Genomic DNA, 27,198 nt, shown 5'->3' on the forward strand with positions numbered 1-27,198 from the left:
CAGAGAAACATAGCCAGCCAAATCTACACTCAAGTCTACAGCCCACAAAAGAAAAAAGTATCAAAGGGAGAGGGAGGCAAATCAGTGTTTTGGAATTAATTGAATTGCTGTGCTAATAAATGTTTTGTCAATCAGGCTGTCTGATATTTGTATTTTAACGGCACTCAGTGCTCATGATTACAGTATGCCATCTCATGCAATTCACTGGAAGATGGCTTCTCTGTTTAATTAAATGCAGCTATTTTCCTTGCTTTGGTTTTTGTGAATTTAGTAGCTGTGAAAGGTGGAGATTGCAGTCTGCTATTTACTCATAGAACAGATCCAGTACCACCAGTGACAGTGGTAACTAGCTTCCCTCCATGTGCCTCCTCTCTGATCTTGAGGGATTTTCTTTAGGAAAGAAGGGAGTTCATTCTTCAGGCCTAGTCAGTCTTTGGTCTCTCTGCTGAGATTGCCACAAGAGTGCCAACGGGTGCCAAGTGTGGCTATTGTTTTATCACATGGCTACTTGCCCACACAAACTGGACTGAAACCATCAACTTCTGGACCTGCTCTGCTGTACTCTTTTGGTTCTGATATAGTGTCACACATTTACATTGCCAAGGAAATCTTTCCAATCTTTGAGGGATGAGACAGAAGATACTGCCAAAGGCAGGGAGACTGCCATGCAGTGGATCTGAATTACTAATATCTTAAGCCTCAATTTCAGGAAATCCACCGTGGTGTTTTATTGGCCCACATGGTGGGGAGTTCTCTCCACCATCACGCTTCTGAGGCAGCTTATGTTAGGTGATCTGCAAATGATACTGGAATTAGGAAATAAACTGGTATGTTCTTGATGTGGCTGACAAGTGTTGGAGTAAGGATGGGAAGAAGGGGAAAGCCAAAAGAGAAAAACTGGATCTCTCATTGGACCTTCACAGCATTTAAAATTCCACTGCATCCTGCTGCTTCTGCCTCTTGCCAATGATATTCTGGGTTCGGCAAACCTTTACGGCATCAGAGTTGCCCACTGGGTTATAATTTGTTTACCATGATCTCGTGAAAGCCAGCAATATATAATTCATCCAGATATGGTCAGCTACAAAATAAAAGATAAAGAAGTGAAAAATACAGATGGCCCCACCTCCCCCAAAAAATATGTGGGAGAGAAGGCCCACATTTGCCACTGACATCTGCCCTAGAAGTTCCTGCTGTTTTGTCTCTTTAAGAGTTGGTTTAACTCAGCCTTTTTGTGTAGGAAATAGATATTTTTGCAGAGTTCCTGCATTACTGGCTTGATTCCCTGTAATGTCACAAACTGTAGAAAGTGGGAAGGGATTTCTGTCTTCAAATTGCTCAGAAGAGATATAGGTAAATCAGTGTTGCCAAATCTTGTGCTATATGATGCTTTCATTAAAGCTCCAGCTTCTAGAGTTATATAATATGTGAGCAGCTCAGGTTTTTTTTAAAACAAGTTTCTAGTCCTCATGGTTACAGAGAAGAGCTTGAACACATGACTACAGTGTAACCCAAAGGCTCAAAAGCCAGAATGCAAATAAAAAGAATGCCCATTTTAAAAAAAACTCATGATTTTTAAACCCATTTTGTGATTTTTTCGGGGCCTGTCTTATTACTTTTGAATGCTTGGGGTTGGCGGTACTGAATTTGGCATCCTACCTTTCCATTTAAATCTTTAGATTACAGGAAAGAAGCAGCTATCATATAGTGAACAAAACCGAGAGGCTAGGCACAGTAGAGGAACAGTGTGCTGGATGTTTGGTGGGGGAAGAGAAGAGACGTAGGTGAGCTGGAGCAGGAGAAATGGTTGCACAGGCAGCTGTTGTGAGCCAGCTCTGTTGAAAAAAAGATCTTCAGGCTGTTTTTGACATACCACCTTTCAATGGCTTGGAGTTATGAATGTATCAGGTACAGTGCACAAATGTTGGGGCCTGTATGTCATCATTAGAATGATGTAGACTTGGCAAGGAAAGAGCAGGAAGAACTTGGGGATTCTTACTCTGCTGCTGTTCATACAATCTGTGAAATGGGATTAAAAGGAGTTGCTGGTCCCTTAACCCTCAGAAACAAAATCACAATATTCAATGTGGAAATTATAATCAGAGATGTTCCTCTCTGCCTGCATTGAAGTTCACCTTTGTTTACAATATTTCCACCAGATCTCATTCAGTACTATTCACAGAGGCCCTGCCTTTCTCCCAGTTCCTAGAAAAGGGACATCCAGGTCAAAGATCAACAAATTCTGCTGGAAGGGTAGAATGGTGGGAATGTTGAAAAATTTGCCTGAAGACCTGAGACTTATGATCTAGGAAGTAGTTGTACCAATGTTCTACATTATTTCCCTTCCCACTGGGACTCCTCACTTAAGCCTCAGACTAAGAAAGTCCAACAGTCTCAAACAGATTCCTCCTCCAGTTCCCCCAACCCTTGGGACTCATAGTTCCTAAGCCACTTCTTTCCTTCTCCTCCTTCAGACTTTTCTTTTGTGATCTGGGTCACTGTTCATTCCCTTGCTCACCTGTGATCAGGTTGTCCACTAGGGTGGTTGGCATACAGAAGATGCCCACCAGCAGATCACTGATAGCCAGGTTGAGAATGAACATGTTGGTGACGGTCCGCATCTGCCGATTCTTCAGGACGATGACGCCTACCAGCATATTGCCAATCATGCACATCAGGAAAATGAAGATGTAGGCCAGGATGAACATGGCAGCTATGGGGGAGGAGTGCTGATAGTAAGACGAAAAAGTATACTTCTCCCTGAAGACACGATTTCTGCTGTCATTCTTGGAGTATGGTGAGCTGCTGTTGGAGGGGAGAAAAGTGTCACCTACAGGAAACAAGGTAGAAAAATAAACTCATGAAAGCCCCGTCTGATAAAGGGATTATTTGATTCACATCCAAGGCATTTTGTGGTTTATTTTTATTTACATTTTCATGTTATACATAAGAAATAAATAATGGTGCATGATTTATGACTAGGCAAAGCTGGACAGAATAGCAGCACAAACTGGTCAAATGACTCAGCAAAAAAAAAGAAGTAGCTAGCAGGTCTTTTCTTCAAGGATCAATAGTGAATAAGAAATTGAAAGTTAACAGAAAGCTTGGGTTAGAATCAGTCCTATGGATGTAGAGCTCGTCCCTCCCAAAGTCTTTCTCCCCATGTAGTCACTATTATAGCTCTTCCACCTAAGGATCTGTGTGAGGAGAGCGGGAAGCTCAGCAGGAGTTACTCTCTTGACCATCAGGGCCAGGCAGTGCCCTTGCCCTATCACCGGCCAATTTTCACTTGGCTCATTATTTGCTTCCCACACATACATTTGTCAGAGATGTCATGCATGACTCTCACAGCTTGGTGAGAAATCATTCATAACTGGTATTACCCCTGAAAAATTCACACTTATTACTAAAGATGTCACAATGAATTAATTAACACTTGCAAAGTGCTGCTATTACCAACTACAAATAGCTACAAACGAGTGGCACCTTACTTCCATGTTTGTCTCACCTATTTTGACTACCACCACCACTCTTGGTTATGCTGAGAAATGGAAGCAAGATCCCACTGCTACAACCCCCGCCCCCAACTGACCTTTCAGCCTAGTGGAAAATGTTAAAAATGTGAGGCCAGACAGTTAGATTCTTTGCACTTTGCAAATTCACCCAGGTTCTAGCCCTGTGGGTTCTTACAAAAAAGGCTTCTTAAGTTACTACCTGGATTTCTGCCTCTCACTGAGAGAATAAAAAATGAAGCAGCTGTAAAGTGCAGATTAGAGCAAGATACTGGGGATCAGGTACTGCAGTTTGCAGGGGCCCTGGGCTCAGCAGTTAATCAGAAGCAGAATAGCAGGGCGTGGTACAGCACACAACTGAGTGCCATTGGCTGACTTCCTGATGCAGTGGACTTGGATTGTCTGGGCTGCCTCATTCTTGGGAGGATGATCAAAGACTGACTAGCAAAAGCAGTCAGAGCTGGTAAACCTCCTTGGCAGTGGTTTGGTTTTGTAAACCCAAAATAAGGGATGGATTGGAACCAAGTCCAATTTCACTGAAACCCCAAAGTTAGGGGTTTCAAATGTATATTTGGATTTTAACTCATCTCCACTTAAGACTGGGAGAAAGACAAATTTACATCCTACAGGCTAAGGGGAAGAGTCATCTGTAGAGGAGGGTTGGGGAAAAAGAGCTTGTTTGGGGAGGCAGGAGGAGAAGCTGTGCAGAAAACTCCAAAACTTTGATGGATATAGGACCTGATTAACTTTAATACACCCTTTGCACCTGATGGGTCCTGTGTCTCTTGGGTCATTTAGGGGAAAGAGAAAGGCTCATAGAGGCTACAAATCTTTTGCATTTTATTATTGTTTATTAATTTTAGGATGGGGCCAACCCAAGCCCCAGATCCAAATGGCCTGTACTTTGGAGATATTTTGGGTTCAAATCCAGCCCTGGAGTTTTCCTGCTTGAGCCTCTATAGTTCTTAACTACTTGGTTATTCTAACTGTGATTTTATTCCTCTCCTGTTGCTGGTGTCCTCTGAGCTGCCAAATGACTATTAATGGGCTTCTTTATAGCTTTTCAGAATGGGATTTGTCCTTATTAGTGTTTCTTTTATTGTTATTCCGAACACTTTCTCTTCCATTGCTCTCTTCTACCCTTTGCTTGTCTTCCTCTCCTGTACAACACTACTTCTCCTGAGATCTCCTCGATGATAACAAATGATGTCTGAGTTACAGCTAATGACAAAAAGGGCAAAAAGGTGAACCCCACATGGTCATACTGAAGATGCCTTTGCAAACTCAGTTTCTTGGTGTGCTCCTGCATCCATAAAGACAGAGCCCTGCACTCATGCAGACGCAATTCAAGATCCAGGACCTTGATTTGTTTGTTTGAAAATGTGACTTAATCACCAGTGATGAGAGAGAGAGGTTATCTGGTCTATAGCGGACATGTGATAAGGAAAATATAAACCAGATATGTGAAATGTCATACGAACTATAAACTTCCAAAAGGGAACACATCAGTTTTGCAGTTCTTAATTATGATTAATAGTAAAAAAGTATATATGGTACTTGGTGTGTTAGAGCATTTTGATTTCTTTTTATGTGACTTGTTTTAAGTGAATATAGAAGCAAAGGTGCAGTTGCACTTGAAGAGAAGTTCTAGATCTCAAACAAAAAGCTTCCAGTTCAGTTCTGCTCTGGAAAGTGTAAGAACAGCACTATAGGCTACCATGTTTATTGCTGCTCAATCATTTCTACATCAAAGCTGCTTAATTCACAAGTATTAAGCCCATTCCCATTCCTCCCCCCGCCCCTCTAAAAAATGCTGCTCCTCAAACTCACCCTGCAATCTTAAAGTTCAGCTACTCTCTTTCTGGCTCATGTATCACTAACATTAAAGATTAAAATTCTGATCAGAATCTAGTTGTTAATTCTGTTGAAGATGTTCAAACCAAAATAAACTCACTGTTTGTACTATAGCAGCACCTAAAGACTCCAGCTGAGACCACAACCCCATAGTCAGGCACTGTACAAACAAATAGTGAGACATAGTCTTGTCTCAGAGTTTACAATCTAAGCAGACAAGGCAGACAAAGTGCGAGAGGAAAAAAAGAGGCACAGGGAGATGAAGGGACTTGCTCAAGATTGTACAGCAAGTCAGTGACAGAGCTAGGAATAGAACCTAGTTTTCTTGAGTCCCAGTCCAGGGTTCTGGTCACAGCTACACTATGCTGACATTGTACCACTCATCCTTTGGCTCTGCAGGGCTGATAGGAGCACAAATTGAGATTCATCAGCAGAGTATACAACCCCCAATTCAGAATTCACACATAAAGAAGAGACTGGTTGAGTAAGAAAGCACCATTTCGACACAGTCTCTTCTCATAGTCAAGCAGCACTTTCAGGAGCTGTAGTAGCTACAGCACATTTGCTTGTCATGTTGTGCATACTGAGGATGTGCTTTTGGTATCAGCAGGATGCAGCAATACAGGATGCTATTCTGGTGTTACTGTGTGAACAGTGGAGTGTAACTTGGCTTAAAGACTACATATCCAATCAGAATAAGGCACTGGTTTGTGCCTGAGCTGTCTCTGGTTAGGCAGCTTCCATTAATCAGAATAGGTAATGTTTATAGTTAACATTGCCTGAAACTTGCCATTGAAAGACACGGTGTTCAGTTGCTAGACCTTGGCCAAACCTTAACTGTTTGTGTAAAATTTCCCATGCCAGTTGTCTGCCTAAGGCAGACATTTTTTTGGAAAATTTCAGCTAAAATGATTGAGCCATTTCTGAGAACAAGATTATGGTAAAAATACATTATTCTGCCCCAGTTAAAAATAATTGCTATAAAACATTTTTGCTGAGAAGCTCTAGCCAATCTATGCTTTGCAACAGGGACTTGAAATGTGGCAGGGGAGTCACGTTGGTGTCAAGGAAGTGTCTTTCACCATCCCAAGGAAGATTTTGCCATATTTAGGTAAGTTATAATCACTGAAAAAAATCCCAGTTCACACATGCTCAGCAGAGACTTGTTAGAATTCAGCAGCTAAATGCTCTGGAGATTCTCTCTCTCTCTGCAATTGCTCCTTCCAGCTGCTGGGGGCCATGTTGGTATTAGGCACAGGAAGGCTTTCCTGTGCTCTCAGTGTTCCCTGCTGCTGCCCAGGTAGCATGGAGGGAAAGGGAAGGAGCTGCCTGACTAACGCAGAGAGGAGAAGAATGGGGTCAGGGAAAAAAGACAGGAGCAAGAGAGGTCAGAGAATGGTTGGGGAAGACGACAGGAATAAGCATGGGAGAGGGGCATAAGACAAGGATGGGGGGAAGGGCAGAAGCCATTGAAAGACAGGAGTGTGTGTGGTAAGAGGAAGACAGGAACCAGGGGAGAAGAGCAGATGGGGAGGGGACAGGAGCTGGGGGAATGGAGGGATAGAGGCAGAAGGGGACAAGGTGAGGCTGGGGTTGGAACACAGGCAGAAGGGTCACTAGTTGAAGTGTTTGAGTTGGGCACGTAAGCAGCCTTCAGTCAGGAAAGATCCTTTCCCAGCATTTATTTTGAGGGGGTTGAGGTATATATGGGGGAATGTGAATATTGAAAATAGGGTCCTGGGCATGTTATTTCCCTTGCTGATGTAAGGGTGTATGAAAAGCCTCATTCGCAGCTCACTGAAGTCAATTAGAGTCTTTCCTTGAATTTCATGGGGGTTTGGATCAGGCTCGTTGTGTGATTATCTAGGCATGAGCTGTTATGTGCTTATACAGAGGAACCCACTTCAGTCACCTGTGATGTGACCCCAGATTATGTCAGTGCATTTCAGTGTGTAAACTGCAATTTGCTTTAACATGAACCTTCAAATTGGTAAAGTTTTCTATGAAGAAAATGACTTCACTTTAAGAAGGGTCAGCTGTAGTATTCTTATCAAATGTATGGTTCCACATATGTATGAAGTCATGACAGCTGGTGGAGAAAGGCTCCTTTCTTTACTCTGTACTTTTATTAAAATGGCAATTAAATTAAATGCAATACACTACATTATTGCAATATTTTAGCTATTTCTAAACCCACAAGACCCAGGAAATGCAAAATTATGCCTCCCACTGCAACTATAACTTGACTAAATTTAACTTATACTAGGTATTAAGGCTTAAATGTTAACAGCCTAGAGTAACACTCTCTCTCTCACACACTCAGTTATGGTTGTTGTGGAAGCCACAGAATGCATGTTTCCTCTCTCGCTTCTCTCCAGTGTTAAATAGTTTTCCAATACATTTCACAGAAGACAAATATGCCATAATAACTTACGCTATAAGAGACTGATCCGAAGCCCACTGAAGTCAGTGAAGACTTCCATTGACTTTAGATCAGGCCCTAAGAGAACTGAATTGAACACCTGCAATATATATTTGACAAGGAGATAGAAACTGGATGTCCTCACCTTCCATGACACAGCCTGACCCCGATTCTTGCTTCAGTATATTGGAGTGTTGTATTGTTTGTAGGTAGACTGGAGTCTTGAGATCAGAGCCACTCCTTAATGTTTCTCTTTATCTAGCTGCAGCCTCCTGCTATCAGAGAGGGAGCAGCAACTCTGCTGTGGTGATGAATGCTATCTTGATCCACTGCTAGTTTGAGTCCTCCTGCATGCAGCCACTCTCCTCAGGTTATCAGAGCTTCCGGATAACTCATGAAAGATACCTGCAGAATTATAGCTTTTTTTCTTTCATAAAATTCCCATAGAGTTCAAGGGTTCTCAATCCTCCGGGCAGTGTACTCCAGTTCCAAAGAAGGAGATGAAGGGAGGTAATATTTTTGTCCAAGTCCAAGAAGACAGTCAAGTGCGAGGACTTCGTTAAAGCAATGGGGTTATTAGTTAAGGATGACTGGAGTCCAGGCTGGAGACTTGGTGGATACTGAATTTGCAGCTATTCCAAACATGCTTTTTTGGGGGGAGGGAAGAATCAGAATCCTTTTGCAAAGACACCTGTTGAAATGCTTCCTAATGCTCAGTCCCTTTGATATGGTCTTTGTTATGGGATTAAGACATCTCAAAATGTTCCAGCCCTCTCACTCAAACAGCTCAAAAAATTTCTTCCCACCATCAGAGTTGCAAGCTGAGCTTGTGGAGCGGTTTCCAGTTCAGCTGGAGAATGAAGCACGCGTTGTTAGCTCATCAGCCCTCTTGCATTCTCTGTGCATGACTTCTGTCTCCGCTCAGCTTCTGCTCCTCGGACTCTCTACACACCAGCTCTTACTGCTCAGCAGCAAAGAGGCTGATTCTATTAGTTCGGGGCAAAGTGTGTGTGTGTGTGTGTGTGAGCTATATCTCCCCATTGTCATGGTTACTGGAACACCTCTTTTGGATGTACAGGCAAACAGCTGGACAATTAATTACAGTATCTGCAGCCGCTCTCATTTATCAACTGGGCAAAGTGAAGGGTTTAATCACTATACTGAATAACAGGAAAAATCAGACTCATCTCCAGCAGCCTCTTCGTGTCTTGCTTGCTTATAGTGTGTGCTATTGCACCCTGTTCAGGGAACAGTGCCTTAGTGGCACAGTGCCCCGCTGAATCTGTTAATCCTAGTCAGAAGGGATCGAGTACAGTCTCACCTTTTTGTCCCGGTAGCAAGTGGACACAGAGTGACTCCTTCCCTTTGTAGTGGTGAACATGAGAGAAAATGTACAGTCCTGATGGAGGAACGGCCAGCGAAGCAGATTTTCTGTGTTGAGAACAGGTGTCAGGATCCTGACAAGGGCAGTCAGGACTGAGGATCAGAGCAGCATCAAACCCGAGGCTGAGCGTAGTAGAGGAGTTCATAGCCAAGTTCCAGGCTGAGATTAATATCAACCATCAGAGTCCATGTCATGTTTCAGGGGCCAGGTCAGGAGGCAAGGTCCAAATCAAGCTGAGGTGAGAGCCAGGAGTTCAAGAGCAGGAACGGCCATGGCAGCTACAAGAGATCCATAGTGTTCCCTGGTTGCTTCCTGGGCCACTCCTTGGGTTTATATAGGATGAGGAGCCATGAGGCTGCTGCTTGTCAGATCCCTTGAGATGGGACTTCCCATGGTCCATGTCCACAGCAGGTCATGGAGTGTGAGCTGGTAACAGCTGTTGCTGGGTGGCAGGCTGGAGGTGACTGCTGTCTAACAGCTTTACAGGGTTGGGTTCACAACCCACTGGGCCTTACATTAAGGTAAACAATTATCTGCTGTTTGTAATTTTTTTACCAGGACACACACATTTCAGCCTAGGGGCTGTTTTTAAACTCTTCATTTTGTCTGTTCCTGGGATGTGAGGGGAAGGATGGCTCAGCAGTTGGGTGCTAGCCTGGAAGACTCATGTTAAATGCCCTACTTTGCTATAGTCTCCCTGAGTGATCTTGGGTAGTTCACTTAGGGCTTGTCTACAAGGGGCAATTTACCAGTATAAATGATGATGGTAAATTTCTCTGCATAGAAAGGCTCTTAGTCTCTCCGTGCCTCAGTTCCCCATCTGTAAAATGGAGATGATAGGACTTCCCTACCTCATAGAAGTGTTGTGAAGATAAATTAATTAAAGATTGTGGGCTCTCAGATACCACACTAATTGTGGGTGGGGAGTCAAATAATTGCCTTCAATAGATAGACTGATCATCTAGCTCATAAACTACTTTGTCAGTTCTGACTGGATGCCTGAAACTTTTAAAAACAGGGAAGGGACTTCAAGAGGTCCTCTAGTCCAGCCTCTCATGCTGAGGCAGGACCAAGTACAACTAGACCACCCTGACCAATGTTTTTCTAACTAACAACCTGGTGTTAGTAAGTAGTGAACAACACACATTCCATAGAAACTTTCAAAATAATCACTAGTGCTAAATCTTGAAAACTCGACAAACTTAACAAATTTTTTCACCACTACAAGGCAGATGTTCAAATATTTATGAATAATATGACCCCAGAAATAATGGTGGACAAAAATTTACTTCAGAAATACATAGTCAATCTGCTTGCTAGTTGGCCAACACTAGTCAGAACAACATTGAGACGTTTGAGTGTCCACTTATGAAAAAAAAAATACGTGTATACTTCTAAAGCAAAACAAGTCCCCCGTCCTCCTTTAAAACATAAGAAAGTGAAGGAAGTGAATTTTTGCCTGCTTTGCAATTCAAAGAGGCTCAGATCCTCCAATTAAAGGGAAATGAAATTATACATAATTTATAGTGCTCTAAATATGCACAGCCCTTAGTGGTAGTGGTGGCTTATTTTGACAGAACGGAATATGTAATTGCTTTTTAGCTAGAGGGAATTTTACCGAGTCACTTTTTACTTACCATTTCTGTAAAGTTGTCTTATTGAGCTGATTCCTACCAGCAGATGTCTCACTACTACAGAGCATGCCGTAGTCTGAAAGCTGCCCTTATGTTAACCAGATGTTTTCACAGACCGCAGAGTGGCTTGGCAGAAGGCTGCAGCATTCTCCATGAAAGAGACCAAAACTCTTTTCTTGGGCTGCCTGAGGATGAGGGGCTATATTGGTTGTTCCCAGGGCCAGAAGGAGAAGAAGAGGGAAAGTGATAGCTCAGAGGAAAGACACACAAAAAAACCCAATGTTGGTGTGCCAGGCCTCTGGCAGCCAGTTGAAGATGTGGCACTACAAGGTTTCACTTGTAGTTTCAGATGAAACTTCAAGGTAAAATTAGAGCCAAAAGGTAACTACAAGCTGATGATATAAAAGGTAATTCTGGATCATCATGTGTATCTCATCTCAATTCTCTCTCCACAATCTTGACCAGTGGTTGGAGACACTGGAACAGAACAGTAAAGATTCTGGGCTTACAACAGAAGAAGACAGGTATAGAAGTAAAACGATACAGTGAAGCATATGACATATTTAATTTTTCATTTCTAGTTTTAATGTCCACTTTCCTTGCCCATGAATGTCACCTCCTCATTGAATCCCTTTAGTGGATTCCCTGTTTCACTACATCCAGTTTAAGCTGCTCCTCTTCACCTCTAAGCGTTTTACAACCCTGCCCTATTTCTTTAAAAAAAAAACGCATTTATTCATTATTATTTATTTTAACACAACTAACAAAGAAAAGAAAGGTATTTAACCTGGAGTCGAGAGCCTATATCAGGTTTTATAGCAAGGTAGGCAAGACCCAACTTCTTCATTATTAAGGGAAAGGAATAGTACAGCCCCAGTTTGGGGTTCTTTATAAAGTAAGATCATAAAGAAGCCTCCAGGTTATTCCCTTTTGGAAAAACAGATAAGTAGAAGAGAAAAAGGAGCAGTAAGAATAAAAAAAGGACCAGAGAACAGCCCAAAAGATCAGTAAAAGAGGATAAGAGATAAATAAGTCGGAGATGAATTTAACTGAATATTCTTATGATTCCAAAAATGGGGACCATGTAGCTATACATTTATGCTAGTGGTTTCTGTTGCAAAACACTATTTGTTCCATCTCTGCCAGGCTCACCAAGTCAGAGAACCACTCAAATAGTCTGGCACACTTGGGACTTTTACTATTGTAGAATTAGACATTTGGCTATGATCAGAGCTCTACCAATCATAATTTTTCAAAGGATTTCAGTCCCCAAGATGAACTGGATACACCTAAGATGGTGTGACCAGCCTGCAGTTCCTCCTTGGTGGAGAGAAAGAAGTTGGCCCAAATATTTACCTCTGTCCAGTAATGACAGATGACAGGGCAACCCCAAACCATATAGTATAAATTAGCACTAGCTACATTGCAGCACCAGCACTTGTCAGACCTGGCTGCTCTGGACCTGAAAAGTCTATATGGAGTCCAGCGCATCCTCTAAAGAATTTCCTGCAGGATCAATCTTAACCCCAAATCTAGCGAGAAATGCTGTATGTTGCAACAAATCCAATTTCACTGAATGTTAACAAGGGAAATTGAGAGGTCATGTTCCCATTTCTTTCTAACATGGTCTCTAATGGCTTGCCAATCTGCCCGGTAGGGAAGAATACAGACTAGACAATGGCTTAGGCAGACAGTGTGATTTTTTCAGAAAGCCCCAGAGGCCAGGAGGATCTGGTGCTGCTAAGGCAGACATTCACAAATGGTGTTACAGAGCATGTTTAAAGTTGAAGGTATTACCTTTTCTGGTCCATCTGGAATTTCTCTCTAAAGGCAAGAAAAGGGCATGAAGGAATCATTTTCAATGTTGTGATTTATTCTCAAAATACTCTTTTAAACCCACTTGTGCCATAGAATTGGTCTATGTGCAATTACAATTCTGGAGTTATCCTAAATTGAAGTCTCTGAATGTAATAAGAGATGACATTCAAACTTCAAGCAACCAGGTCCCAGGATTTGCTACGAGCCACAATTGTGGCCTATTTCTCCTTAGGGAAGTGGGAATAGTCTGAGTTTAGGACTGATTCTAGAGGTAGTGGAGCTATAATTCCTTCCTCCATATAAAGCCAAGCTGTACAGCCTTCCTCCATATTTAACCACTGAGTCGCTTGGCTCAAGACTAAGGATATATAGCAAAGCCTAAGGTTGGTGTGACACTTCCGAGGGGTACCTGGGGTTGTGAGGCACCTTGCTACCACCTGCCCTTAGCATGAGGAAGCCTTGCTTAACAGGAGATACTCGTTTCTTGAGCACCTGCTGCTGCAGCATCTGGTACTAGTGGCCTTTTCCTTCCCCTGGCACCCCCTGTAGGTTGTCAACCTTGCTTGGCAATTCTTCAGTGGCTCAGCCCACCGGCCAAGTCACATAGCCAGAATAAACCCTTTCTAGGGTACAGAAAGTCCAACAAAACTATCTGCCCCCACCAGGGTCTTCAGCCCCAACTCTGGGCCATTTCAATCCAGACCTTTGCTTGGGCTTCTAAAGGAGACTTGTCCCCTTCTCAGGGCTTCGAGCACTTCACCACTGGGGGAACCCAGGCCTGCCCATTACTCTGGGCTTCAACCGAGGGACTCTATAAACAGCACCCATGTACTGCTCCCTTCAGCTAGTTGCTACTACTTCCTCGGGCCTCTTCCCAGCTGGCCCCTTTAGCTTCACCCCTTATCTTTAGGGTTAAAGTTCACAGGTCCCCCTTCTCCCAGCTTAAGTAAATGTAGCCAGGCAGGTACCTATAGCCAGGGAGGAACCCTTCTCCACCTCCCTGGTCCCAGCCAGGAAATGAACTGCTAAGGCCCTGCAGCCCCTTTTATCTGAGTGTAGTGAGACCTGATTGGCTGGTTCTCTGCAGCCTTTCTAGGCAGGCCTGGAGGACCCACCTTCGCTGCTCCTTTCCTGGGGTGGGTTGAGGTAGGACTGCAGGGCCTCCAGCAGGGGGCCACAAAGGGCCAGGTACATAAGTCGCACCTTGTCTGTGCCTGCCAGGGTCAGTTCCCTAACTCCACCAGCCATGGGCAACATAAGCACTCGCCTCTAGGCCTACACAGGCCCTGCTGTCCCCCTGCAGGTTAGTGATAAGCATACTCCAATCCTCAAGCCCTCCAAGCATCTCACTGGAGTGCCTGGCCCCTGGACTTTCACTGTATTCACCAGCCCGCTGCTTCCAAACAAACACTACAGCCTCCCACATTACAAAAGGTGGGGAAAGAGGTGAACAGTGTTTTGGGGCTAAAATACTCATATACATCCTCCGCCGCTAAAACCAGAGGGACACCTTCCCCTCCTTTCCACTCCATGGGCTAGTGGAAGCTCAATAAGCAGAGCTCCTCCCTCCTCATTGCCTGGATGCTACATCAGGCAAGGAATCTGAAGTGCATACAGCAGGAGTAGTATATGGAGCGCCAAGCCTCTAACACCAGCAGGGGAAGCAGCAGCACCACCTGATGGGGGAAGAAGAATTATCCAAGCTGGGAGTTCTCCATCTGCCTCAGTAAGTTCTTTCCCCTGGCTGAATCCCAATTCCCTCAAGCTCTCCCTCCCCTCCAGGGGAAAAGGGAGACCCTACCCCAGCCATCCCAACCAGAAGCTGTGGGGAGCAGACCAGCCTTGTCAGTTCTCTCTCTCCTTTGCTCTCCACTGGGTAGGGAGCAAACGGGTCGTTCACCCACATTCTGTGTGCATGCACACAAACACTCACACTTCTGTTTGACTAGCTCTGGACCGGTTTGTTTTCGCTATCTTCCTAATGACATGTTGTGTTCCAAAGGACAGTGAAATGCAATCTCACCATGTGACATCACCACCCACAATGACACACAACCCCAGAATTGGTGAAGTCCCCCTCCTGGTCTGAGGTAGACAATGCTGGTGAACAAGCAATGTCCTGGACCTGTGGTAGATTTACATTGGCCTTTCAAGGTAAGGTAACGGGGCTTAGACCATACCATCTGGAAAAAGTGTTTTCTAAAAAATTTTTCATGTTTAGTTATTTGCCATCAAACCTGCTATAAGTTGACTTTGGATTCTCCAATTTATTCACAGCATTGCTTTCCTCTGCCTTGAAATAATATGTGATCTGCTATATCCAGCTATGTTGCATATCTCCATGAATAATATCATCAGCGGCCAGACTGTACTATCTTCTAGGTTCTCATTAAGTTAGAATGTATTCTTGTTTTCCCACATTTCTATGGATTTGGGCCATGAGGAAGGACAGGAAAACTTAGTCCATAAATTGTGGTGTTGGCAGGGGTGTTTTCTAATAATTTGTCTTAGATCAGGGTTGGGTTGGGGCAGGGGGAGTTGTACAGGAATCTTATTTGCCTCCTTAGCATTCGGAGCAACAACTGTAATGAGTATTACCTGAGCATTACTTTGGATTCTCAAACTTTCCCATAATGTGAACCACATCCTCTTATAGAGATTATCTCTCAGACACCACCCCTCTTATTTATGATCCTGCAGGCTCCATCCCTTCCCATTCACAGGCCCATAACATCCATGTAGCAATAATAGCAACTGCATATGCAGAAAAGAAACATTAGGGACTCCCCCTGTGAGTCCCTTAACCACCACTGTACTTTATTATATTTTATATTTACACTGAGTCACTAGCTTCCCCATTTGCTTCTAGGGAAGGTGGTGGTGCTATTATTCATTATTACTACTATTAGTACTAGATCCTCAGCCACCACCAGTCCTACTTACTTCTCCCTTCCTTCAAGCTTACAACTCTCCCTCCGATACTTCCTTCCTGTCTGCTTATATAGGCCTAGGTGCTAGGGGGTACTTCTACCAAATTGCCCCTCAACTGCATCAGCACTCAGTTAATTAGTCTCCTGTCTTTCAATCAGAGCTGAATTAATGTACACAGGTGGGGATTTGAGTGACAAGATGATGAGTCGGCTCCTGAGTCCGCACACCCTGTTACAGACATATGTAAGTATTTCAAACTGTCTTTGGTGCAGTATGTGTTTTGTCCATTATGAAAAACAGTCAATAACACTGTGTACTTTGCTCTGCATTTCATATCCCCTCACATCTCTTCTGCTCTTTGGTCTGCTCCTCTGCCCCTGCTTCTTTGCCACATGGCCCATTTCTCCTCCAGTACCCAGCACATCATTTCCTGATGCCTGGTTCCCTTCTCCCTGTACTTTCCTCTGCCATGGGTGCTTGGCAGCTCTAGGCTGCTGTGTCGCTCTGGGCTGGTTCTTGATAGCTCCTGTTTTCTCTTATTGTCTTAACTGTCAGTAGGCTTGTCATAAACAGATAGTTAAGGGTTAATGTCTCTTTTACCTGTAAAGGGTTAACAAGCTCAGTGAACCTGGCTGACACCTGACCAGAGGACCAATGAAGGGACAAGATACTTTCAAATCTCGGTGGAGGGAAGTCTTTGTTTGGGTTCTTTGTTTTGGGGGTTGTTCTCTCTTGGATCTAAGAGGGGCCAGATGTACATCCAGGCTCTCCAAGCTTCCTAAAATAGTCTCTTCTATTTAATATCGTGAATATTAATTAAAAAGGCGGGTTAGTCTTTTGTTTGTTTTCTGTATTTGCAAATGTGTATTTTGCTGGAAGGATATTTTATCTCTGTTGCTGTACTTGTACTTATGCGAGGGGGGAGGGAGTCCCTCTAGTTTTTATAAGCTGTATACCCTGTAAGCATTTCCATCCTGATTTTACAGAGATAGAAAAAGTAAAAACTTTCTTTAGTTAAAAGCTTTTCTGTTTAACAACCTGATTGATTTTTTCCCTTGTTTGAGACCCCAGGGGATTAGTCTGACTCACCAGGGATAGGTGGGGGGAAAAGAGGAGGGGGAAGGTGAATCCCTCTTTGTTTTAGATTCAAGGAGTTTGAACCAGTGTGGAGCCTCTCCAGGCAACCCAGGGAGGGAAAGTCTGGGGGGGGGGTGGGATAGGAGGGGGATGGTTAATTTCTCCTTGTGTTAAGATCCGAGGAGTTTGGATCTGTGTTCCCCAGGGAACGTTTTTGGGGGAACAGGGAGTGTGCCAGACACTGGAATTTCTGGCTGGTGGCAGTGCTATCAGATCTAAGCTAGGATTTAAGCTTAGAAGGGTACATGCAGGTCCCCACCTTTTGGACGCTAAAGTTCAAAGTGGGGAACAAACCTATGACAAGGCTCCTTCTTATTCTCAGCTGCTTTTACAATCCTCCAGGCTGTTCTTTGCCATGAACATGGAAGCAAGGCCAAAGGAGGAGGAGTTACTGCCACGTGACCTGCTAGTGTTCTGAATAACACCTTGCATACATGGACCTCAGTTTGGGAACTGCTGCCATAGACCAAGACAACCAGATTGTTTAATCTAAAATAAAAGTAACTATAAAGAACTAAAGTCACGTCTCCCTGAGCTAGCACAGTGCTATCCTCTGTAACTGTCTTCGCAAAACTGAACATGAGATGGCTACCAGTCTCTGCAGACAGAGTCCTTAATGATTTAAAGTTGCAGTATGCAGAAAGACAAAGGATAGTTACAGATCTACTGTAAACACCACACCGACTTCCTGCTTTCCTCACAGTGTGAAGCTCAAATGCCTTAACAATGGTTTGAAAGAATCACTCTATTCTAAGGGCCAAATGCTAAGCACATTCAGCTCCCACTGACTTCAGTGGCACAGGATACTCAGCATGTTGCATGACCGGGACCAGCACCTAAGCCCCTTTTTCTCATCAGTTTTGTTTATGGTACTTTTAATATCACTCAGGGAAAATAGGAAGTTCAGATTTCCCAGGCTCTTACAGAGACAATTTAGTTATAATGTAGCGCTACTTTCAGTCTGAAACAGCCATCTCCTTTAGGATCTCATACATTCAATTTTAACAAAAGCTCTGCGTTCATATTTCATTGACTGAGACACTATTCTTCACTTCTGTTTCCTAAAACATTGCATGGTGTGGATGGCATTCTAAAACAGCTGCCATATTCCACCCTGATATGGCTCCATTTCAGTGGTAGGTGAATCAATCACTAAACTGTATATCATTTAGCATTGTGCAGAATAATCCAATGCATGCAAAGGGCACTATACAAATCTATAATAACAATATTTTCAGTGTGGGAAATTTCTAATTGCTCATATAAGGTTAGATTTCTGAGGATGGTGCTTAAGATAGACAGATTTAGAGCTGTCCAGAAAACAAGAATTCTATTTTGTGAAAAATTTTGAGGTTTCATTCTGCATTAGGATGAAACTGAGACTGTTGGAATTTTTGTGTGAAAAAGCAAGGCAGTGAAGGGAAGAGACATCTCCCCTTTTTCCTGCTCCCTCCCCAACTGCCCACTGAATCTGCCTGATTAGAGCTAGGACTTGAATTTTAGCAACTCTGGGTACTTCGTGTTGAAGCTGTTGCACATTGTAGTTAAATAATTAAATATCCATTGTGCCAAAGAGAGAAAGTGAGAGCCTGACTCTGTAGCCCACTGATTAAGTCATTCATCTGGGAGGTGGGAGACCCACATTGAAGTCAGTGCTGCAGATCAGGTGAGTGCCTTACATGGGTAGGGGCTGTTCCGGGGTGGGAGTCTCTCTCGCTGACCAGACATTCCATCTCAGAGCTGAGAAGCCTTTCTGACAAAAGTTTCATTGAAATGGATAGGTTTCTACAAAAAGTTTTGGTTTTTGTTGAGTCAACATTTTTCTGACAAAAAACATTTGTCAAAAATGCTCAAACAGCTGTAGGCAGACTGTAGATGCTCATCAGGGTACCTCTATTGGGAAGGAAGCACATTTAAACCTCTATTATTTTTATGTTCCATCCAGATATGGCTGATTTAAAAAAAAATTTGTCCACCTGTTGGATCGCTCAGAGACATCCTCTTGGCAGCCAGCAAGAAAGCTGCTATAGAAAACTGCAGGCTGAGATAATGATGATTTTCATTACTGATGAGCAGCCCATTCATCTCCCTGGCAACTCATCCAGATGTGCCACTTGTAAACTATTATTACATTCATAGATTGTTGTCCCCACAACAAAGCATCTTTCAGAATTCATACTGCAGTCTGAGCATATTAATGGATAATTCTGGTTACTGACCTTCTATTACAAATGTCTCTTGTCTATTTGTTTCTATCCAATATTCCTCTTTTCACCACTGCCTAATTGAGCTCATATTTGTTAGGTTAGCGGACAAGACTGTAGATAGTTGGTTCTCAGTAGAGCAAAGAGCTATTTAATTTAATTGATTCTTGATGTTTGTCTGGATTTGATGCCAATACTTCACCATCTCCACTTTAACTGTATTATACTGCAAAGCTACTTAAACTATTTTCAGAAATAATAAAGCAAACCAAGGGACAGGGGAAATGATACAGAAAGGAGAGGAAGCAACAACTGTAATAGGTACTCCAGACACTTTTCGTCATGTTATTGCCCTTGATTACTTTCAGCAGGTTAACTCTGCAGAACAAGAAATTTCTCTACCCTGCCCAGGTAATAGAAGCATTTTTTCAGGTTTGATTCCCACTCAGTTAAAACCCCAGTTCTAAAACTTTCCTCAACAATATAAGATGCCCACTATGAACCACAGCACAGTTTATGTGACAACAGAACCGGAGAATCATGTAGCACTCATGGAACAAACCATCCCATCAGGGCTTAGTAATGCTCAGCTTAGTCTCCTTCTTTGCAACACACCCTAGATCAGTGGTTTTCAAACTTTTTTTCTGGGGACCTAGTTGAAGAAAATTGTTGATGCCCATGACCCAATGGAGCCGGGGATGAGGAGTTTGAGGTGCAGGAGGGTCTCTGGGCTGGGGGAGGGGGTTGGGGTGCAGGGGGGGCTCAGGACTCTGGACAGGGGGTGCAGGCTCTGGGGTGGGGCCAGGGATGAGGGGTTTGGGGTGCAGGAAAGGGTTCCGGGTTTGGGGGGGCTCAGGACTGGGGCAAGGGGTTGGGGTGCAGGAGGGGGTCAGGGCTCTGGGCTGGGGATGAGGGGTTTGGGGGGCTCAGGGCTGGGGCAAGGGGTTGGGGTGCAGGAGGAGGTCAGGGCTCTGGGCTGGGGGTGTGGGCTGGGGCCGGGAATGAGGGATTTGGGTGCAGGAAGGGGTTCCAGGTTTGGGGGCCCCCAGGGCTGGGGCAGGGGATTGGGGCACAGTGTTGGGGTGCAGACTTACCTCCAGTGGCTCCCAGTCAGCGGCGCAGCTGGGGTGCACCATGAACCATGCTGTGCCCTGGACACAGCCAGCAGCAGGTCTGGCTCCTAGGCAGAGGCACACAAGCAGCTCTGTGCGACTCTTGGCCACAGGCACTGCCCCCCCCCCAGTTCTCATTGGCCGTTTGCCAGCCAATGGGAGTGTGGAGTGGGTGCTTGGGGCAGGGGCAGCACGTGGAGCCCCATGGCTCCCCTACCTAGAAGCCGGACCCGCTGCTGGCTGCTTCTGGGGCATGGCACAGTGTCAGAAAAGGTAGGCGCTAGCCTTCCTTAGCTGTACAGCACCGCTGACGAGACTTTTAACATCACGGTCGATGGTGCTGACCAGAGCAAGGAGACCCAACGTCTTACATGCTGCTACACAGTAGTGGGTCGCGACCCATGGTTTGAAAAACACTGCCCTGGAGGGATCATTTTCTCCTAATGATCACCCCACCCCCTTCCCTGTTGTGCACTATCATTTAATCAGGGCTGTTTGAAACCTGCCACAATCCCTAAAGGACTAGCCATCCTTGATGTTACTCCAAGATCTTTTCCTATATGGCTCCCTGGACTTCATTTACTTCTAGTAAGATGTGGCAGAACAGAGTCTGCAGAAGGGTCAAATCCCTTCACTGCCAGTCTTTAAAATGGTTCTTTTCAGGTTTTGGGGATTTCCTTGATGGCAAAGGCCAACTAAGATTTTACTTAGAACAGAATTGTTCCAAGTGATTCCTCAGCCCCTCTACTGCAAATGCTGCATGTTAGCGCTACACAATACTAAGCAGAATGCAAGCATTGCAGCCAGAAGGCCTGATTCTCTATTGCTATACACTTTGTATAGTATCTAGTCCTGTGCAAAGCACTATCCTGCATAGGTGCTGGAACTAGAGGTGCATGGGTGTTGGAACATGGGGTGCTGGGGGATCTGCTGCACCCTCTGGCTGGAAGTGGTTTCCATCATATGCAGGGTTTACAGTTTGGTTCAATGGCTCTCAGCACCCCCAATATGCAGATTGTTCCAGCAGCCCTGATGCTTTGTGTGAATAGAGAATTTGACTTGGTATTATTAAACCAATTATAATTGCTAATTATTTATTATATGTATTACAAAGTGCCTAGAAGCCTTAACCAAGATCGGGGTCCTGTTGTGCTGCGTGTTGTACAAACACACAGTGAGAGGCAGTTGCTGCCATGAAGAACTTAGTATGGAATTTTCAGTTGTGCTGAGCATTGGCATAACCCTCCCCGCCCCCGAAGTCAGTGCTGAAACTCCCCCTGAGTGCTTTTGAAAATCTAATCTTTAAAGATAAAGTAGCCAGGACTGACAAAGGAAATATTATCTATCCCTATTTTACAGATGGTGAAATGAGGAATTAAAACTGATCTCCTGAGCCCCAGTCCACTGCTCTAAATACAATACCCTCCTTCCTGACTGCAGTCAGGCAATGGAGAATCAGGCCCCAATAGCTTTCAGAGAGCCAGATTCAAGCAAGCTGCTCCTGGGAAGTATTGTGAACTATATCTCATTGTGCCATCCTGGCCTCTGTATCCCTTCTGGGAGCATTCATCCCAGAGGAGAGCAGTGGTGTTGCTATCACTGTCCTCCCTTCGGACTTTCTGCCATGGCAGTGTTGATTTACAGCTGGGGCTTCACAAAAGCCCCACGGGTAGAGGCTATGAGGGAGAGGCCCTATTCCTGGCCAGTATCACCTGGGTTTTCAGCTGCACTTGTCTCCTAAGTGCTCCCCAGAGGAAGGGAGGAGAGGTAAAGATGCATTTCAGTACATTGCATTGGGTGCATTGCTGTAAAACTAAGGAACACAAAGGTGGTGGGAGTTCGGGAATACCTCTCTTTTCCTGTCCACCCCCACCATGGCTCACAAGCCATACAGAATGCTTCCGAGAAATCTGACTTTCAAGTTTTAGGCTTCTACATTCTGAAAAAGTTCCATATGATAGCTGCCATCCTCTGAATGGGACACTGAACCCTGCACCCTCCTACTCCTCTGTTGTCTATTTACATGGGAGCTAAAGATCTCAAAGCATAAGGGGTAACTTCTCAGGGCCCTGGCCAATATTCCCTAACCCCATCAAAATGTATGTGTGTGGTGTTGCTTAGTATATGACTGTTGGCATATTTGTTTGTGTAATCACCAGGGGTGGGATCCACAAAGGGGACTTAGCTGTTGCAATGATGAGTGTTGTGGCACCTAAAACACCTCCCAGAGGATCAACACTGCTGTCCACAAAGCTGAGTGGGGAGAGGTAGGTGCCTCAGAATGATTCACAAAAGCCAGCAGATTGGCTGGTTGCTGCCTGAGCTAGCCAACAAGAGACACTGATGAGAGGGGTGTGTGCTAAGCCCAAGTCCAGGCTGCAAGAAGGTGCATATCTTTGCCTAGTGATCCACAAATGGGAACCCCTCTCCTGGAGTCAGACAGATGTCGTTCAAGGCATTTCTTGCAGGAATGAATTAGATGCCTGTCTTGCTCCACACAAAATGAGAGCAGGAGGAAGTGCTGCTGCCACTTATATCTTTGAGCCCTGTAGTTAGAGCATTTGCCTGGGACATTGGATAATTCAATTCCCCCCTCTTTGCCAGAGGAGGGGAAAAGATTTGAACAGCAGTCACCTACATCTCAGGAGAGTGCTCTAACCATGGAGCTGTGGGATATTCTGACATGGGAAAATCCCTCAGTCTCTCCTATTGAAATTGTTCCACTGTGGAAAGATAATGAAAAAGTGATTGGAGCAGGGGGACTGGACCAGACCTAGGGTCTTTCACCTCCTCAAGGGGTGCCCTAACAACTGGACTATGGAGTCATTCTCTTTGTCCCCATGACTATTTAAGTATTTATCCACAGTGGAACAGTTAGCAGGCCATAGAGCAGGAATCACGAAGCCTCCTTTCAGAGATGGGGGTATAAGACAGTCGCTGTAGGGAGAAAGGTTCCCACATCCAGATAAAATATCTAATTTTTCATATACTGTGCTAAGAATTCTGTTTTAAAGACTCAAGACAGAATCATTTGATGTAGGAACATTTTGGAGAGAGCCATCAAATTCTTTTATTTAATGATGCAAATAAAAAAAAAGATGAATTTCCACATTAATTGGCGGAAAAACAAGGTAAAGGCAGTGCCTGTCTGACTAGGTCTGCAAGAACCAAATCTTAGTCTATTTCCCCCTAACAAATGGACTTAATTAGCTTTGCTTTTACTGAAAGTCATCTAGAAGAACAGTCACCCTTTCAAGCCTCTTTAAAACTCTTGGTAAATGGCACATAATGAAAACAATGCAGTGGAATAATTTATTCCTGCTAAACATGTTGCCATGAAGCCACAGGTGTAGAGAACATGAAAGGGAGAAGAAAATGCAATGGGAAGGAGGTAATGGCAGTATTCAGTCCATAATATGCAGCCCAGGGTCCATTGTTATGTATTTTGTTTATTTCACTGTTGGAATTTTGTGGGTGCATTAAGTATTTATGAAGCAGGAAGACTAATTACCTGGGGTACAAGAGACATTGCTGGCAGTTTCTGTACAAGTGATCCCTACACAGCTCTGCCAATGCATTTCCAAACCTGACCTTTACAGCCACTTTGGTTCCATTCCTAGTCTCCTCACACCCCAGCTCCTAACTTGCAGCACCCATGCTATTTCAGTCCTGGGCTTTTCTTCAGCAGGGACTCAATGCTGAAATGTGCGATGGTTTGTCCTCACTTTAAGGCCCTTTTACACAGAGTACATGAGCATCATAAAGGGACTTATTGTCCATGAGAATCAGGCCCCACATCTTTTTCTGTTTACAGTAAACCAACTGCAGTTTACTGAAGGCTGTGTATGGGAGGGAGCTGAGGCAGACAGCAAGTGTTTAAAAAAAGGGAGCCTGGATTCTAATCTTATACCAGTTATAAGATTATAACAGCCTCTCTACTGGGAGATCACCTTCACCCAGGGAGTATCCCTAAGCCCTTTCACCATTCCTCTGGGTCCAGCTCTTGGTATGGAGACATCAGCAGTTAAGCCCTTCCACTGCTCCCCTGCCTTCAGCAGCCCTTTAGTTCTCTAGCTTGGGAACATCAGTCAGCAAACCCCTCTTGCTATGCTTCTTGGGTCCAGCCTTCCTCCAGGAAACACCCTCAGTTTTTTAGCTGGCTGCAGCTCTGACCCCCTCCTCTCAGGCAGCCCTGACTCACTCAGGTCTTTTATAGCCTTCAGGTGCTGCTCCACCATCTTAACTGACCAAATGTGAACACCTGTTCTGGCACAGGAGTGCTGGACCTGCTTTATTTACAGGGACCAGCCACCCTATGAAAGGGGTTTACAGAAGAATTTCAAGATTTATATCAAAATGGTGGGACTGGAGCAAGAAACATGTCTAAGTCTGTGCTCATGGTAATGATAGTATCAGGTGTAGTTTTATTCTCAGGAGTATAGATGACACAATGCCTAGTCACTGCTATAATATTGTAGCTGAAAACAGAATTTACAAATACAAGCCAAGAAAACCAAGAACCCCAGATCAATTCCATTTGTTTTATACACAGGACTTTCCTTTGCCTTTACTATAAAAGGCAGAATATCATAGTCCTGTCACCCATGCCAGACAGGGAGCTCTCTGTGCTCATGTCTGTGGCATGGTTGACAAATTTGATAGTCAGTTGAACACCTTGGTTCATCATTTCATTATAATATACCCTCAAGAGACTAAATAACCAATGTGAGTCCAGTTTATTAATATGGTACAAGAAGAAGGTTCTATATGATTCCAGTTTTTGAAGAGCAACCCCACAAAGCGATGTTACGTTCACCTTACAAAAAAGGTGGGTTCCCCAAGCCACACATTTCTGCTGGTATTATTCATATGATTTTACAAGTTACTCACTTCTTTACATGTCACTAAAATCCAACCCATCAGTTTGTTCCACTTCCCTAACTTGTTGTTCTGTTCCCTCCTTATCTTTGTTTTGGATACTAGCATTCCAAGTACTGATCCATGAAGGTACTTCCCTAGCTTGTGCTAAGACATAGAATGAATGTATCTTGATTGAAACATGTTTCCTATCTGCTTGTGCAAAATGCTTTCTTCAGCAAATGCAATGTGTTATGGGATACTTAGCATAAATGAACAGGGTTATGGTATAGACCAATTTAAGCTATATCACTGTTACAATATTTGTGCTTAATGTTACTGATGCTTAATCCACACTAATATATAAATGGTGCATTGTCTTGCAGTAGTCATCCCCTCTCTTCTTCATGGGTGCAAGACATGGGTGACATACCATAGCTATCTCAAGCGCTGCCTTATGAACATTCTCTGTATCAGATCACGCCAATGCCAGTGTTCTCTCTGCAGCTATCATCACCAGTGTTGAGGCAAAGATTAGTAAACATCAACTTCGCTGGGCTGGCCATTGTGTGTGGGTGGCTGATACTCATCTTCCGAAGCAAGTCCTCTTTTCTCAGCTTAGTCTTGGTAAGAGGACTCGTGGGGGACAAAGGAAACACTATAAGGACACCCTGAATGTATATCTTAAGAAGGGAGGCATTGACCCCATGAACTGGGAAGAGCTGGCTGGCAATTGCCTGCAATAGTGTTGCATCATACATCAAGCCTCAGCCTGTTTTGAAGAGAATCATCTTGCTCAGGAGAGACAACATCCCGGCCAGCAGTTGTGCTCTCTCCAAGCAACCACCTGTCACATATGGGGAAAAACCTGTAGAGCATGGATTGGACTCCTCAGCCATCTTAAGTCTCATCAATGACTTTTCCCCCTGGCAGACATCAGCCTAGTATCGAGGAATAGCCAATGACGATAAATGGTGCAGATAATTCATATTGTTAAAATGATATATATTTATGTTAGCCAGCATATATTAGTCAACAGTATAAAACAGCATACCCATTCTCCATTCTGGACTGGACTAGAGGAAGGTAGAGTAAGAGATACCAGCATATACCGTAGTATTTGTGCACCTTCCAAAGAGTTAAAAATCACAAATGGCCATGAAGGGGATGCTCACAGGAAATTACAGGTGAGTCCATATATTCCCTTTCTATCTCAATGGACTGGTACTTATTTTACTAATGTTTCAACATTCAAAGGACGCATGGAAAGAAAGCATAATGTTTTTGTGACGCAGTAGGGAGCGGGGTGGACTGACCTGGGAATGTCGTTTAGTTTTACTGGGGCTGTCTGCATGGGGGATGGGAGAGCAGGGGATGACATTAGGTGAGGGACAGTACCTGAGCCTGTAACCTGAGCCAGGAGGGGGGTGGGGTGAGTCAACTTCTTTGCCCGGAAACTGGACAAAGGGAGAGAGCCTGCTGGAGGGGTTTTTGGTTTCAGTTTTGGGCTGGCTGGGAAGATGCAGGGAACCCCAAGTCTGGGGTCTAAGATCCTTGTCCTCCAGAGGGACCTGGCTGAGGGGTCCTGGTTGTACCTACAAGCCCTGCTTGGGACTGTGGTCCTGTTATCTAATAAACCTTCTGTTTTACTGGCTGGCTGAGAGTCACGGTGAATCGCAGGAAGTGGGGGGTGCAGGGCCCTGACTCCCCCACACTCCGTGACAGTATTAGAGACATTAACACTACCCTCCTGAATCCCCCCAATGATAAAAAATTAATTTCAGTCAATAATTGGTAGTTGCTGAAGCCTGTAGTTGGGCTTTGATACAAAATCGCTCTATATGTAATTTATTTATATGAAATTTAGTTTATATATCAACTTTCGCCGTGGCTGCTAGGCCCATTAAATTAGAAAACAAACACAAATATTTGTTAACAATTGTGTTCTCCCCAGATGATGGCACTCAGACTGGCACTGCATACTGTAATACCACAAGGCCAGTCTTTCAAGGTGCTGAATGCTCTCAACTCTCAGTGACTCCATGGGAGTTGAGGACACTATGTGGGGCCTTGTCACAGGATTGGCAGCCATTTGTCATTATTGTCCACTCCAGTGACAGCTGGGACATAGTATGAAGCCATCTCTGCTCTCTCGTACTTACATCTTCAGGCAGGATTATTTCTCATTTCTTTTTGATGCAAAGGCTTATTATTTCCAGTCACTTACAGAAATACCTTCCTCAGGCTTCCTTGTATTTTGGGCACTAGCAAGGAAAGCATCTGTTTCCTCTCTGAGTTTTACACAGTATTTTGTATCTCTCATTTCCAGCTCT

At 44.2% G+C, this 27,198-nt stretch overlaps 1 protein-coding gene and 1 long non-coding RNA gene across 6 annotated transcripts in view; one reads left to right on the forward strand and one right to left on the reverse strand.

Annotated features, from left to right (window-relative positions):
• Positions 1-20,386, reverse strand: part of NPFFR1 (neuropeptide FF receptor 1) — a 44,387-nt gene extending 24,001 nt beyond the window's left edge. The window contains exons 1-4 of one of the 5 annotated variants that reach the window (XM_039547500.1): positions 19,991-20,386; positions 12,604-12,630; positions 10,810-11,283; positions 2,519-2,830 (exon numbers count right to left, since the gene is read on the reverse strand). In XM_039547500.1, the coding sequence (XP_039403434.1) occupies positions 2,519-2,708 (190 nt within the window). In that variant the 5' untranslated portion in view covers positions 2,709-2,830; positions 10,810-11,283; positions 12,604-12,630; positions 19,991-20,386. Of the gene's footprint in view, positions 1-2,518; positions 2,831-7,933; positions 9,683-10,809; positions 11,284-12,603; positions 12,631-13,592; positions 13,625-19,990 lie in introns of those variants that run through there. The other 4 variants (XM_039547498.1, XM_039547501.1, XM_039547499.1 and 1 more) reach the window with 4 other exon arrangements.
• Positions 13,861-17,215, forward strand: LOC120409427. Its single transcript, XR_005601293.1, has 4 exons — positions 13,861-14,350; positions 14,627-14,778; positions 15,714-15,798; positions 17,035-17,215. It is a non-coding gene; the product is annotated as an uncharacterized LOC120409427 (long non-coding RNA).
• Positions 20,387-27,198: the final 6,812 nt, after the last annotated feature.

Source organism: Mauremys reevesii, linkage group 7, assembly GCF_016161935.1.
Source record: "Mauremys reevesii isolate NIE-2019 linkage group 7, ASM1616193v1, whole genome shotgun sequence".
Classification (NCBI taxonomy): Eukaryota; Metazoa; Chordata; order Testudines; family Geoemydidae; genus Mauremys; species Mauremys reevesii.